Raw genomic sequence first — 13,716 nt, 5'->3', positions numbered from 1 at the left:
TAGAGATTCAGAGGAGTAGGGTCCTGGCTGGAAAGTTGGCCTAGATGGAGAAGGTTCCACGCACTAGAAAGGATTCATTGAGCCTGAAGGATAGGTAAGATCTTTATGGGCAAAGAAAGGAGAGAAGGGGACTTCCAGGAATAAGGAACAACAAGAAAGAAGGCATGATCTTGGGAATGAACAAGGCAGGTACATTTTGACCTAAGTAAACACATCTGATAATAAAGTCAGATGGAGAGAAAGACAAAGAAGATGTCTTCTTAGACAGAAGAGAAAAGGAATGCTAGAGCCTTCAACAAAATACAGACAATTAGGGCCAGGGCCAGGCCTTGGGAAACTGGGAATCCAACGTAGAAATGCAGACCAGATGTGAAGGTGAGAGGGGCCAGCTCTTTCCATGGATGGCTCATGGCCTAGGGACCTCCCCTCTCCTTCCTCAGAGGGCTCTGAAAGAGGTTACCCCATCCCTCAGAGGAGGAGACACCTAAAGGTTTTTAAAATGGAGACAATGAGAGTGGTATGAAGATGCTGCCTCCCAGTTTCAATTTGGCAAAGGAACCAGAGTTTCCATTACTCCTGGTAAGTCAGCCCAGGCTCACTGCTTCCTGACACTCACTGGAGCTTCAGCGGGACCCAGAGTCACATTTCTGGGTTCCTAGTACTTAACAACAAAGCACAGATTTAGTGGTAAGGAAGCTTTCAATCACTGCTGCGCCCCTGGGGATCTGAAGCACTAGACCATTTGGACATGTCCTTCTGTGGTTGGTTTTAAGTTAAAATGAAAGGTTAGGATCTAGAACAGCTGAAGTTCCACATCAAAAAGTTGATCCAGTCTTTCTAAGGCTACGTTCTAAGACATCATCAGTGGTAACATGTGTTTATCTTGCTAAGGTGGGAGAGGATGTCTCTTCTCCCAGGGCTCTAGCAGTGGATCCCTAAAGACCTCCAAATTAAAAGTGACTCATTTCATATTTTCAGAGAAAAAAAAATAGTTTAGGGTTCAGTACCCAGCTGTTTTGACCAAAAATTCTAATAAGCAGAAATTTTGCAAATCTATAGTCACTAGCCCATTTATTTATTCAACAATTGTTTCTTGAGCACCTACTATGTGGCAGATACTAAGGATACAGCAGTAACCAGAGACAGGACTTTGTTGTGAAAGAGCTTACATTCCAGGGAGCCAATATGAAGAGCCTGGTGCAGCTGTACTCATATAGGGCATATAAAGGACTTGAGAGAGGAAATCCCAGCTCTCCACATCATGGCAGCCCCTGGATGTCATGCCAGGAAGTTTGAGCATCATTCTATAGGCAATAGGAGTCCCTGAATTATTTTGAACAAAAAGTGATCCAATCAGCTCCATGTTTTAGACAACTACTTCACAGGAAGAGCTCAAAGAATAGATTGAGGTGGGGTGAGAGGGAGAGGGTGAGCAAGAGCAGAAATCAGAGGCAAGGAAGCTGGGTGGGAGAAACAATAGCAAAAATGCAGATGGGGAAGCCCAAAGTGTATCAACTGGTAAAAATGAGACTTGAGAGAGGCTAAAAAATCACCTCAAGTCTTCTGACTTCATTTACTGCTACTTCGTTTTGATCTCTCACTAGCAAAGTTGAGCCACAATTGGCCCGCCACTGGTAGTCACCCTTACAAACTTAAAGATGGATTTTAAGTCGCACACTCAGCCCCTTCCCTTTCCTTGTGTTCCATGGCATTGCTCTCTCCAGACCAACGCTTCCCCATAGAACTTTCTGTGACAGTGGAAATGCTTGATTAATCTGCAGTGTCTGATACAGTAGCCAGCAGCCACATGTGGCTATTGAGCTCTTAAAAAAAGGTTTGAATTTTTAATTGAATTTTTAATTTTATTTAATTTTGGTTAGTTTTAATTTAAATAGCCACATGTAGCTAAAGACTATCATACAGGACAGTGTGGTCAAGACCTCCAGTCTGGCACCCAGTGGCTCTAGGACTTGAGTAAATGTTTAACCAGGACTCAAAGTTGGGCATCTGGCCCCAACAGCAACTCCCGTTCCCCTCTAAGGCCAAACTGCATCTGGTGGCACCTTATCCTTTGCCTTCTTCTTGAGGCCACATTCTCTCAGCATCTCCACATGCAGCCATGTCACACTCCCCACTCCTACAGATGACTAACAAATCCGTTGGGGCATTTGGGTGACACAAAATGGCTTCCCGTCTCTCCCTTCCCAGTAAAAAACTATTTATGCTGTAGGACCTTAACCCACATGATGTCAGCTCTCCAGGTATGTGGAGATTGGAGGGGAGCAGACAGAATCCTTTGGGGCCAGAACTTTGGATGTCCCTCCCATGTGACCATAGACCCACCCTAGCTCTGCTGTTCCAAGAGCAGCCCCACCCCGCAGGCGACTCTGCCTTGACCCAGCATCTCAAGGCCATGCCAAGGGCTGATTTCCCTGGTTTCAGGTCCAGCTCAGTGTCTGCGTTGCCAAGGTCACCCTGGCTGGCTCAGCAAGTGGGGTGCACGGCTGGTCTGAGAAGCCTTGCATGCATGGTGAGGAGCTGTGGGAGCAGAGAACCACAGGGGCAGGAAGCTCTCCTCTCAGCCCCGCTGTAAACTCTCTGGGTGGCCCCAATGTGTTAATCCTCCCAGCAAACCTCCGCTTCCTCTTCTAAAGGCAGGAGGTCTAAACGAATAAACAATGAAAGTCACATTAAAAACACAAAGTCCTACAGAAACACTGAAGAGTGATTCTCAGCACTAAGGAAGAGCCTCCAGTAACTCCTGCTTCCTGGGGTAGAGTAGAAACTGACTCTATTACTCAGTAGCACATTATCATGGCAATATCCTGGTAGTCACAATAGCTACAATTACTTACATTTGTTTGGTACTTTACAGTTCATTAAATATAATTTTATATGGAGAAACTCATTTGTTTCTCAAAGTATCCTGATTAGGAAGGTGGACAAGGCAATATCGCCATTTCACAGATGAAATTCCTGAGACTTAGGGAGCTGGTGTGGCTTGCTCAAGGCCTTGTACCTCGTAAACGGTAGAGCCAGGCTTGGACGCCGGTATTCAGATTGTTAATCCAAAACTTTTACCGATGAGAGAAATCTCCTGGTCACGTGAGCCATTTTCCGACTTAATGATAGCCTGTCATAAACCTCCAATTCCTGTCAATACCCAGACTAAGTCGGGGAGACCACCCCAGATTCCAAGATGTATGGTTTGCTGGGCTGGGCCACTTTTCTATGCTTGCTTTGCCTGCCAAATCTATGTTTTTGTTTATTAGGCCTGCTGAGGTTCTGAAGAAGTTCCTGTTAAGTAGAAGAATAACCAGTTATCATTATCATTAAGTGGCCTTGCATTTCTGGTTTCCTTGAATGGCAGGCAGAGCCCGGCAAAGAGCATTCACTGACAACCTGGCTTCTTGGCCAGGACTTGTGGCTTGTGCCTGTCCCTCAGTCCCAGTCCATTGTGAGCAGCTGGTTTCTAGAATGTTCTTTCCCATCTAAAACCTGAGAATGTGACTTGCCAGCTGCTCTTGCCCATCACTGGCATCTGGACTCAGGCCTGGGTTGGGGAAAGATGGAAAATTATCATCTCCTAACCCTGGTCCTCTTGGCCCACAGATATCACGGACCCGAAGCCCTCCGTATACCAGCTGAGAAACCCTAAATCCAGCGATACTTCCATCTGCCTATTCACCGATTTTAATTCTGAAGATAAAGGGAATTTCAGAAAAGAAGGAGTGTTCTTCTTCAACAGTACTACGCTGGACATGGAGGTCATGAATTTCAAGAGCAATGGGATGCTGGCCTGGAGCAAGACATCTGACTTTACATGCAATGACACCTTCAACGAGATAAAGTTCTACTCCAGCTCAAGTGAGTGCAGCCTTGGTGTCTCCTCACTTCCAGAGACCTCGTTGTGCCCGGGGCCCAAGTCAATAGTATCTAAAAGCTGCTCTGACTCTCAGCTTCATCAATTGCCAGCAAAGCCCCTTCTTGTTACTGATCACCAGGCACCCCCATCCTCGAAAGCCACAGAATGTCGTAGGCAAAAAGCAGACGAGGCTCAGGCAGCTGGAAAGTGCATTGGCCCTTAGTCTCACCTACCTCTGTTCCCCCCTCCCTGCCTCTGCTCAGGGCTGTTTGACCTTTGCTCCTCTTCCAGGCCCCATTATAATGTGCTTCTTCAAGATATCTCCCCTTGTTTCTCTCTCTCTGTCAGATATCTTTCCCAGCTCTTAACCTCACTCAGTCACTCATTCATTCATTCACAGCCATGGACTGTGCACGTACAACATGCCAGATGCTAGAGTAGAGGAGGAAACAAGTCAGATGAGGGGTCTGCCCTGAGGAAGGTCCATTCCGGTGGGGTGGGGGAGGGGGGAGCCATCCATCAGCAAGCAGAAATCTAGAGAACTTCAGACTGTACTATGTGCTTTCACTTGGAGTTGAGGAAACGGCCATGTTAGGGACAAAAGTCAAGGAAGTTCTCTCTGGGGAAATGGTATGTGAGCTGAGATTTGAAGGATAGGAAGCTACCAGCCATGCCAAGGGCAGAGAGAGGACCCTGTGGAGGCCTGAGACAGGAGTACAATGGGAGAAGAACAGTCGGAAATGGGAGGGAAGAAGTAGCAAGAGCAGATCACAGGGCCTCGTAGGTCATGAGAGGGCAGTTACTATGCTAGTACAGTGAGAAGATTTCGACTGGCTTTAAGCAGGGAATGACATCTAATTTACTTTTTTAAAAGACATTCTGACTGCTGAGTGGAGAATGGATTGTAGAAGCCAAGAGAGGAAACAGAAAGGAACCTCTTGCAGCAGAGAGATGATGGAGCCTGGCCAGGGTGGTGGCTGGGGAGTTGAGTGGCCAACACTATTTGAGATTCAACAGTAGAACCATGCAGGGATGGGAAGGAAAAGAGGAGATCAAGGAAGGTGGCTGGATTTTATGCCTGAGCAGCTGAGTCAATGATGGTGCCACTTACTGAGATGGAGGAAACAAAGGAACAAATTGGGAGTGCAAGGATCAAACCTTTGTGGAACACACGAAAGCATCCCTCCTCCTTATGGCACTTGTCACTGCGTGTGTCTTACTGCTTCTATTGGACTCCAGACTGGAACTGCCCCGGGGCAGGGTCTCTGTCTGCAGGCTCCTTATGGCCTCAGGTCACATAACATGTGCTTTGTACAACCAGTCTTTGTCAACTGCATGAAATGGTGCCCAGAAGCCAGAGTGTTGGTCCTGCCAGGGCCAGCAGCTCTCCCCAGCAGGTGCCCATATGTGACAAGTTCCTTCCAGATCTCTCCCACAGGAAGCATGGAAAGGTTGAAGACATTCACCTGCCCAACTCCTAGGAGCTCTGGCATGGGAAAGTCAGCACGCTTCGGACTCTAAGAAAATTTCTTTGTTTCTCCTTTTAGGCTATTCCTGTGATGCCCAGTTGACAGAGAAAGGCTTTGAAACAGGTAAGAGAAGGGTCTATCCCAGCTTGGCACAGGTTTGGGGAGGCAATGAACCCACAATAACCCTGACAGGACTGGGGAGGTGGGAAGGAATTTGTGGATCTAGGAATGAAATAATGAGGAACGGAACAGCAGTTCGAGCCCTGCTCAGAACTGCCTGGGATCATTCTTGAATCCCCAGGTTCCTCTCACCATCTCTAATTTTCTTTTCCATTCTGAGTATTTCAAGAATGAGTCTCTGGTTTTACTAGACCAATGACTCACTCCTAGGCCTCTGTATTCCTTTCAATTGCTCCACTGGCAGGAGAGCCAGAGACAGCTTCTGGGTGGCCCAGCTGCAAAATTTCTGACTGGCTTACTGTAGCTCTAAATGAACCAAGTTGTCCTGAGGACGTGTTCCCTCCAGAGCCCAGGGCTTTGCCTTCTTTCAAGAAAAGCAGCAGAACTCATGTAGGTGGCGATCCTGCCTCTCAAGGATTCCCACCACTCCTCACCACCTACTCTGGGCCCATACTCATTTCCATTTGAGACATTTTCACTGAGTCATCCCTCTTGTGGCTCAGCCACTAGATTCTCACCAAGGGGCCCAGACCCCAGGGATTGCGTGCATTAAGTTCTGAGCACCCACCCATCCCCATCCCCTGAGGGGCTCAGAAATAAAATAAGGACTAAATATATCAGGGGTTTTCCTTTTGAAATGAAATACCGTTGACCCCGGAGGAATGTATACATATGTTTACGAGGAGATGTGCACAGAAGTTCAAAGGGAGAGGTGATCGAGGAGCTGAAGCCCACCCCCACCTGCCCCACCCTGCTTTTGGGAAAGCCACTGGTGTGTCATAGGGGACTGTGCAGACCCTAAGTGTGTATATCCATAACCCACTCTGGCCCCTTCGTTTTGCAGATATGGATCTCAACCTCCAAAACCTGTCACTGATTGGGTTCCGCATCCTCCTCCTGAAAGTGGTCGGCTTTAACCTGTTCATGACACTGCGGCTGTGGTCCAGCTGAGGTGAGTAGGCATCTCAGCCAGGGGGTGGGAAGGTGGGGGGCAGTGAAGGTCTTGGGGTGGGTCCCCAAGCTCTGAAAGCAAACCTCCCCCCAGGATCTTGCTTTCGGTCCTGAGTCTCGGCCCACCAAACTCCTTTTTTCCCTGTGACGAGTTCCTCTTGTTAATAACAGTGGTTTACAACATTTGTGTAACACAATACACGCCTCAGTGAACAATGGTCACCTCAGTTGAGCCATGTCTCCCCTTCGAAGTATGAAGAACAGTTGTTATCATCCTCATTTTGAAAATGAAGAAACAGGCCAAGTAACAGCAAGGGCCCCACACTAATGAGCAGAAGATGAAAGACTCAGGCCCTGACTCATTCAAACCCAAGCCTTCTGTTGTATCCCTTTCACTGCAAAACCTAAAGGGGCCCCCAATTCCTTCCCTCATGTCCTCTGCCCCCAATATGGCGAGAAGTTGTTATACTCATATTACGTCCTACCTGGTGTAATATGAAGATATTATACTCATATTAAGGAGACATTACACTCAAGTAAGAAGATATTATACTCATATTACTGGCTGGAGCCTCCACATCCTTCTCCCCCAGTGTCCCTGGTCATCCTGCTGACAAATGCCTCCCATTCCACCACCATCAAAAAGAACCCAGGGGGCCGGCTGGGTGGCACAGTGGTTAAGTGCGCACATTCCAATTCGGCGGCCCAGGGTTCACCAGTTCAGATCCCAGGTGTGGACATGGCACCGCTTGGCAAGCCATGCTGTGGCAGGCATCCCACATATAAAGTAGAGGAAGATGGGCACGGATGTTAGCTCAGGGGCAGTCTTCCTCAACAAAAAGAGGAGGATTGGACACAGATGTTACCTCAGGGCTAATCTTCCTCAAAAAAAAAAAGAAAGAAAAAAAGAACCCCAGGGTCCATTTGCTCCTAGAACAAACAGAGGTATCTCCATCACATCCCTAACCGTCCTGGGGCTCCTCTGTAACCAGCCTGATTTTTGTTCTTCCTCATCCCAGGTCGCCAAGAATGTGAGAGCCCAGTGCTCCCTCACTCCTTGCTCCTCGCCACCCCTCCTTTCCCTCTTTAAGCAAAGAGGCGCACCCTCTGCCCCCAAGGGGGAAAAGGCTCCCTCCGCCTCTCTGGCCCCACTGGCAATGCCACCAACTGGATCCTACAGGATATCTGTGATCAAGATGCTGAAGAGCTGCCAAACACTGCTGCCACCCCCTCTGTTCCCTCACTGCTGCTTGTCACTGCCTGACATTCCCAGCAAAGGTTGGGGCTGCTGCAGCCTCTCCTGGCTGTGGAGGAACTCCTGCCCCTCCCCAGAGACCGCCTCTGTTCCCACTGGATGATGGATCCCCCATGGTTTCTCTTGAGCTCTAGCTCCAGGAGAATGTTGTGAGAAGTTTATATTTTTTTCAATAGTGTTCATAAAGAAATACATATCACCCTTTTTCCCAAGATGTGGGGAAAATTATCTCATTATCTAGGCCCTGCTATGCTGTGTATGTGAACCACATTGTATATTCTGCTGCCCATGGCTTCATTAAAAGCGATTTGGAAGAGCAGAGACTGTGCTCCTGTTTGACTGGGTTTCGTGGGGTCATTTTCAGTTTGCCATTGGTCACTAGCTGGGCAGAAAGAAACCAAGGCATTTGTCCATGATGACACTGAGGGAGCCTAACTCGACAAGCTGCTTAAGTCAACCTCTTCCCGGAATAACCTCTGAAAAATTCCACTCTGAAGGCTGTGCTGGGAGCCAGGCAAATCTACTTAAAAACTTGGGTCCCTGCTCTTCCATTTTCATGCCACACTGCTGGGCCACCCGTAGCAGGAGGCCCTTGTACATGGTTGGAAATGATCCGTAGTTGGCAGACAGGGACCACACAGCAAGTGTCCCCAAAATGCCACCCACAGTCTCTGGCCCTTCAGGAACATTTCCTTTCAGACTAGATTCCTGTTGAAACTGTGCATCGCCCCACAATTTCACAGCTGGGGACCACCCACCCCTCCACTGCCTGAGTCCCAACCAGTGCCCAGCCCCTTGAGGCGTCCAGTCTAAGAGTGGGGGAGGGGGGAGAAGATTGTGACCCTAGCCAGCCTTTCTGCTCCCAACATCCTGGATGTGAGGATGAGGAAAGAAGAGATGCGCTCTCTCCCCTCAAGCCCAGGGACTCGGCCAAGGAGAGTAGATGTCTCCAGTCCTCACCCATAGGACGGAGGTGGGATTCCCCAGGGACCCTAGGATTCTCTTGAACCTCCTGCTGCCTGAGCACCTTTCCTGGGGTCACGGACACCGATGGGAACACCCCTCAGAAACCACTCAGCCATCCACCTCACAATTATCACAATCAAGACCGAAGCCCACTGCTTACCAATTCCCCAGGGATGGGAGGGCATTCTATCCCCAAACACCTCTACAGTTCACCTGTGTGTCTCTGACCACACCAGCCAGAAATATGCAAATCCTTCCAGCTACAATTCTGGCTCCTTTTCACAGGGATGGAGCCACGAGCTCAATAGGTGACCTAGGCATGTCCTTCCCTCCCATGAGCTGCACACTCACCACCTATAAAATGTCAGGTAGGACTGGGGGCTGCCTCCAGCTCCATGCATCTCTGGTTCTATGACCTCTGTAGAACCAAAAACAACTGCCCATCTCCTGGCCAGCCCTACCAAGGGCAGTCACAGGATCCCCAGTTCTCTCTGAGCCACCTCATCTGCAGCCTGAATATGAGTCCCTTTAAAGATCACTAAAGGGAAAGGTCTCAGAGGAAATCCCATCACAGTAGGTCACTCTCCACATCGGAGGACAGGTACCACCTTCCCAAAGGTGGTATCTGCCATCTGCACAGAACTCACAACTCCATCCTCATTAGTCTGACACAATGCCAGAGACGCCACCACTGAGAATTTCTTTTAATTAAAGCATTCTCTTCCCCATAATAAATGAAAATGCCCCAGAGAGGGTTAATAGAGAAAGCTTTTATCAACTGTTAAAAACTTAGGGAAAGTTAGTCTCTTTTTCTCCTAAATTGGTGATTTACTCTGGTCTGTATACAAAAGATCAGGCAAGGGACATATGGGTGGCCAGGGAGGCAGGTCTGTTCCTGAGAGTTGCCTGCAAAGATGCTGAGGCTGAAGCGGACATGGGGGCTGAGGGCAGGGGACACGAGCAGGGACCCTGGAAGGCAGTGAAGGGGCCAAAGACAGACACCTCCAAGAACCTTGAAGGAGGCCCAAACCAAAGGAGGCCAAGGGAGGCTATGGAGTCGTGCCAGCCCGGGGCCCTCAGAGGGCAGGGCCCATGGTCACTGGACCGCTAAGGCTGCCTGAGGACATATGGGGTGATGTGGTGACGGCGGCTGGGGATCCACCCAGACCCAAGGAGGGAGGAAGGCCTGAAAAGGCGCTTCCATCTCAGCAAGAACCTTTCCTCAAGTCTGAGGCTGTTAAGCCTAAAGCCAAGCAGGGTCGAGTCGGAGGGCAGACCAGGAGCAAGTGGGAGTGCTGAGGGGTGGTGCAGAGACTCCACTCATCTTTGTCCACTCTGTTCTCACATCTGGCCCCAGCCCACCTGGGGTGTCCGAGGGAATTAAAGTGGCCTTGTGAGGAGGCCCAGGGGAAGGGTTCCAGTGACCATTAGGAGGGTCAGTGCTTGGCCTTGGGCCACAGCAGCAGAGCCCCTCGGGGAAGTAAGGGACCAGAGATTTTCCAGCCTGGAGGGAAGAGGCTGCTGAGGAAACCTGGAGACATAGTCATCAAGTCCATAGGAAGGCTGAGCCCTGAAGAGCCCCCATCTCCATGAGTAGGGACCGGCCTCAAGAGCAAAGCCCACCATCCCAGGGGGTACACATCTCCAGGACCGGTTGTAGAAGAGATTTCTCTGGACAGACGCCCTCCTGCCCCAAAAGGCTTAAGCATAGGCCTGCCCTGGAGGCAGAAGAAGGGACCAAATGACTTCTCATGACTCCAGGCCTAAGATTCTAGAGGATTCTCTGACACTTCGCCCAGAGACCTGCCCTCTGAGTATAACTGGAATCACAGTCCAGTCAAGAGAAGGGCAGGCCAAGCAAGTATGTACTCCAGGAATACCTGGGTGGGGTCTTCAGCTCCAACAGAATGACCCTCTGCCATGACCCACCACTGGAGAGGCAGCCATCTGAGTCTTGAAGAATCATTTATCTTCTTGGTTTGTCCATAAAATCTATCTCCCCTGGTGTCACATGTGAAGCCCTTCACAGACATCACCTTAGTTATCAGGTAACATCTTTGCAAGAAAGGCCACTCAGCTATGCGCTCCTCGAGATGGGAAGTGTACCTTGTCCCTCCATGTGTCTGCAATGCCAAGCACAGTGCCTGACACACAACAGATGTTCAATATCCACTTGACCAGCAAGCAAACAATCAATGGTTAGTGCAATTAGGCACTGGGGAGGGAGCCAAATTGGGAGTGGAGGGATGGGAAGCACAAGAGAAAGGAAACTGTGGATTAATAGAGGAGGGGGCCAGGTGAGTCACTATTTCAGTTTCGCCAAGAGCTAAGGGTAACCTGTCAAGAACTGTCAGGAAAAGCAAAATCTGAGTGATGGCCCCTTGGCCAGCGCAGTCCCAGGCAGGCACTCACCCAAAAGGCCTGGAGGATGGTTACTCTAGGAAAACACCCAAGGTGCCCGGGACTCAGAGCTCCCATCACCATGGAACCAAACAAGGTCCAGGGCAAAAGGTCACGTTATGTCCCACCTCACTTTCTTCACAAGTCCTATCTTAAAACCCCTTCTCCAGTCTACTCCTGGAGCAGTGAGTGGGAAGAAGAGCTTCTGACTGAGGGGTGGGCCTGGGGGAGCCAGCAGCACGGGGACCCAGTGCTGTCATTCTGTTAATAAGCACAATAATGGGTGAGGGGGCTACGGACCGCCAGGGCCCTGCCTCTGTGTCAGGGGACCTGGTTTTTTCAGGCGTCTTTTCACCCAGACAAACACTTGCATAGGTTTCCTCTGAAATCACACACAGAGCTACATCTTGAAATTAATAAACAGGTCAGACATTGAGTCAGTAGCCAGAAGTAGGACAGGAAGTGGAAAAAGTCTCCCACTTCCCTCCAGGTGTCTGGGGGCTTGGGGCCGCCCCTCCTCATTTCCATGACGTCAGGGTTGCTGAGAAGGGCAAATAGGGCACCCTTTGAAGCTCTCCCGCAGAAGCCACATCCTCTGCAAGAAGAGTTAAAAATACTGAGTACGAGATAGCATCACCCTGGGCCACGTGCCGGGGCCAGGCCAGCTGGGACGTTACACCGCAGACCACAGGTGCAACAGGAAGGCCACCAAGCTGGGAGGGGCTGGCGGGCCCCAGCAGCAGGCCCGGAAGGTGGTGCACACCCCATGCAGAGAAGCCTCCCCTGCCTGCCTCTGCCCTCTCTGAACGAAGCCCTACGATCAAACCTTGATCTCAGCTGATTAAACGCTTCTTGAGCAGGACAGGCCCTCGAGGCTTATGTCTAGACCAACCACCCCAGGAGGTGTGGGGGCCACATCTGCCCCACACACAGCTGGGGCTGGTTCTCTGAGGGAGATTCCCTCTCCAGGTTGAGGCTGAAGTGCTGGGTGATGGCCCTGATGGACCTCTGCCTCTCAGAGACCAAGGAGACCAGGATTCAGAAGACCAGGGTATGAGGAGCCACAGAAGGGAGACCAGAAAAATGCCCAGCAGGGAATCCTGTTCTGTGGTAGTGTCCCCAGCCAGCCACCTGGGGGCAGCAACACTCCACCAAAGAGGCCTCATCTCCCTGTCCCTTTATTCTGGGGAAAGCAAGCCGCCAAAGCTTTGGAAAATCTCATTGTAGAGGAAAATAAAAGGACAGGGGACTTTCATTCTTGGAGCGGAGCCCCAGCCCTTTGCTAGTCACTGCACTGGGCTCCAGGCCGCGTGATCCTGTCACATCCCACGGAAGAGAGAGGTCTGGGTCAGGCCCCACCGGCAGCAGGGGGCACTACCTGCCCAGGATCATCATGCTCCCTCACACGGAGCACTAGAAGGGAGCCCAGAGGGAGGGGAGGGAGAGCCTGGCTGGGGGCCAGGAGAGAACTTTGGATTCAGAATCGGGGAGCCCGGGCTGGTGTTCAGGATCCACCACTTCATTGGCTTTGTGCCCTGGGCAGGTCGCTAACCACTCTCAGCCTCAGTTTCCCAATGGGATCAGTGGTCTCTCATGGGGTGGTTTAAGAACCAAGGCTTTTTTTCACATGGCATACCTGCCACGTGCCAGACACTGTACCAGGCTCTCGGGGAATCGTCTCTGTACAAACTGTATGACTCCACACAGATGAAGTTCAAGAACAGGCAAAACTATTCACCAGTGATAGAATTGGGAACAGTAGATGCCTCTGCATGGAAGGATTGACAGGAAAGGGGCATGAGGACAACTTCCAGATGGCAGAATATTCTGGATCGTGGTCTGGGTGGTTACACAGGCATGTCAGCATGCATCAAACTGTACACCTAAGATTTGTGCATTTTAGTGAATGTAGATTATATATACATATATCTCAATAAAGTGCTGTTCCCATTAAATACACACATGGTTTCTGTCCTCGAGTTGCTAACAGTCCAGAGAGTACATGGGCATGGAATTGATGCATCAATGACTGTAACTGCACAACGGAGATTTCATTATCATATTTTGGGGATGAGTCCTCCGGCAGGAGTCAGGAGAACGGGTTGTTATCTGTGAGCTTCACCCCCCTTCTCTCCTAGGGCTTTTAACTTTTCTGAGTCCAAATTTTTCATCAATCACATGGATAAAAGAAAAACAGCCCACCTACTTCTCAATGTTGTTGAAGGAATGGAAAGTGATAATGGGTGTGAAAAAGCTCAGTAAACTGAAATGCAACGTATATGGGAATGTCCAGCAAGATGAACAGAGGTCTGGCGTGCGGATCAGTTGGGCTCGGTCAGACTGGCCCTGCACGCTGAGATAAATGTGGGGCTGCTGCTGAGCCAAGTCAGTGTCCACGTGAGCTCAGGGCTCCGGGCCCCCGCCAGGGTGTCGCTATTTCCCAAGGTGGATGGCGACTTCTCCCTTCCCTGAGGCCCAAGAGCTTCTTGTTACACCATCATGTGCATTTTGTTGCTTCCAGCTTCCGGGAGAGCAAGACGGAGGGGAAATTACAGACCAGGAGGCACTGGCAAGGCTGCCGCCAAGTTTCTCACAAAAGCCAACACTTCTGGCCCCAGAGCACTCAAGGC

General features: G+C 50.2%; 1 protein-coding gene across 1 annotated transcript in view; it reads left to right on the top strand.

Annotated features, from left to right (window-relative positions):
* The window catches only part of LOC124235405 (T cell receptor alpha chain MC.7.G5-like), a 474,302-nt gene extending 466,263 nt beyond the window's left edge, over positions 1 to 8,039 (top strand). Inside the window, exons 5-8 of the mRNA XM_046653306.1 lie at positions 3,613 to 3,867; positions 5,413 to 5,457; positions 6,359 to 6,466; positions 7,485 to 8,039. Of these exons, the coding sequence (XP_046509262.1) occupies positions 3,613 to 3,867; positions 5,413 to 5,457; positions 6,359 to 6,465 (407 nt within the window). The 3' untranslated portion in view covers position 6,466; positions 7,485 to 8,039. The remainder of the gene's footprint in view (positions 1 to 3,612; positions 3,868 to 5,412; positions 5,458 to 6,358; positions 6,467 to 7,484) is intronic.
* Positions 8,040 to 13,716: the final 5,677 nt, after the last annotated feature.

The sequence above is a fragment of the Equus quagga genome, chromosome 2 (genome assembly GCF_021613505.1).
Source record: "Equus quagga isolate Etosha38 chromosome 2, UCLA_HA_Equagga_1.0, whole genome shotgun sequence".
Lineage (NCBI taxonomy): Eukaryota > Metazoa > Chordata > Mammalia > Perissodactyla > Equidae > Equus > Equus quagga.
The sequence above is the reverse complement of the archived record's forward strand: the minus strand, read 5'-3'. Positions and strand labels throughout refer to the sequence as shown.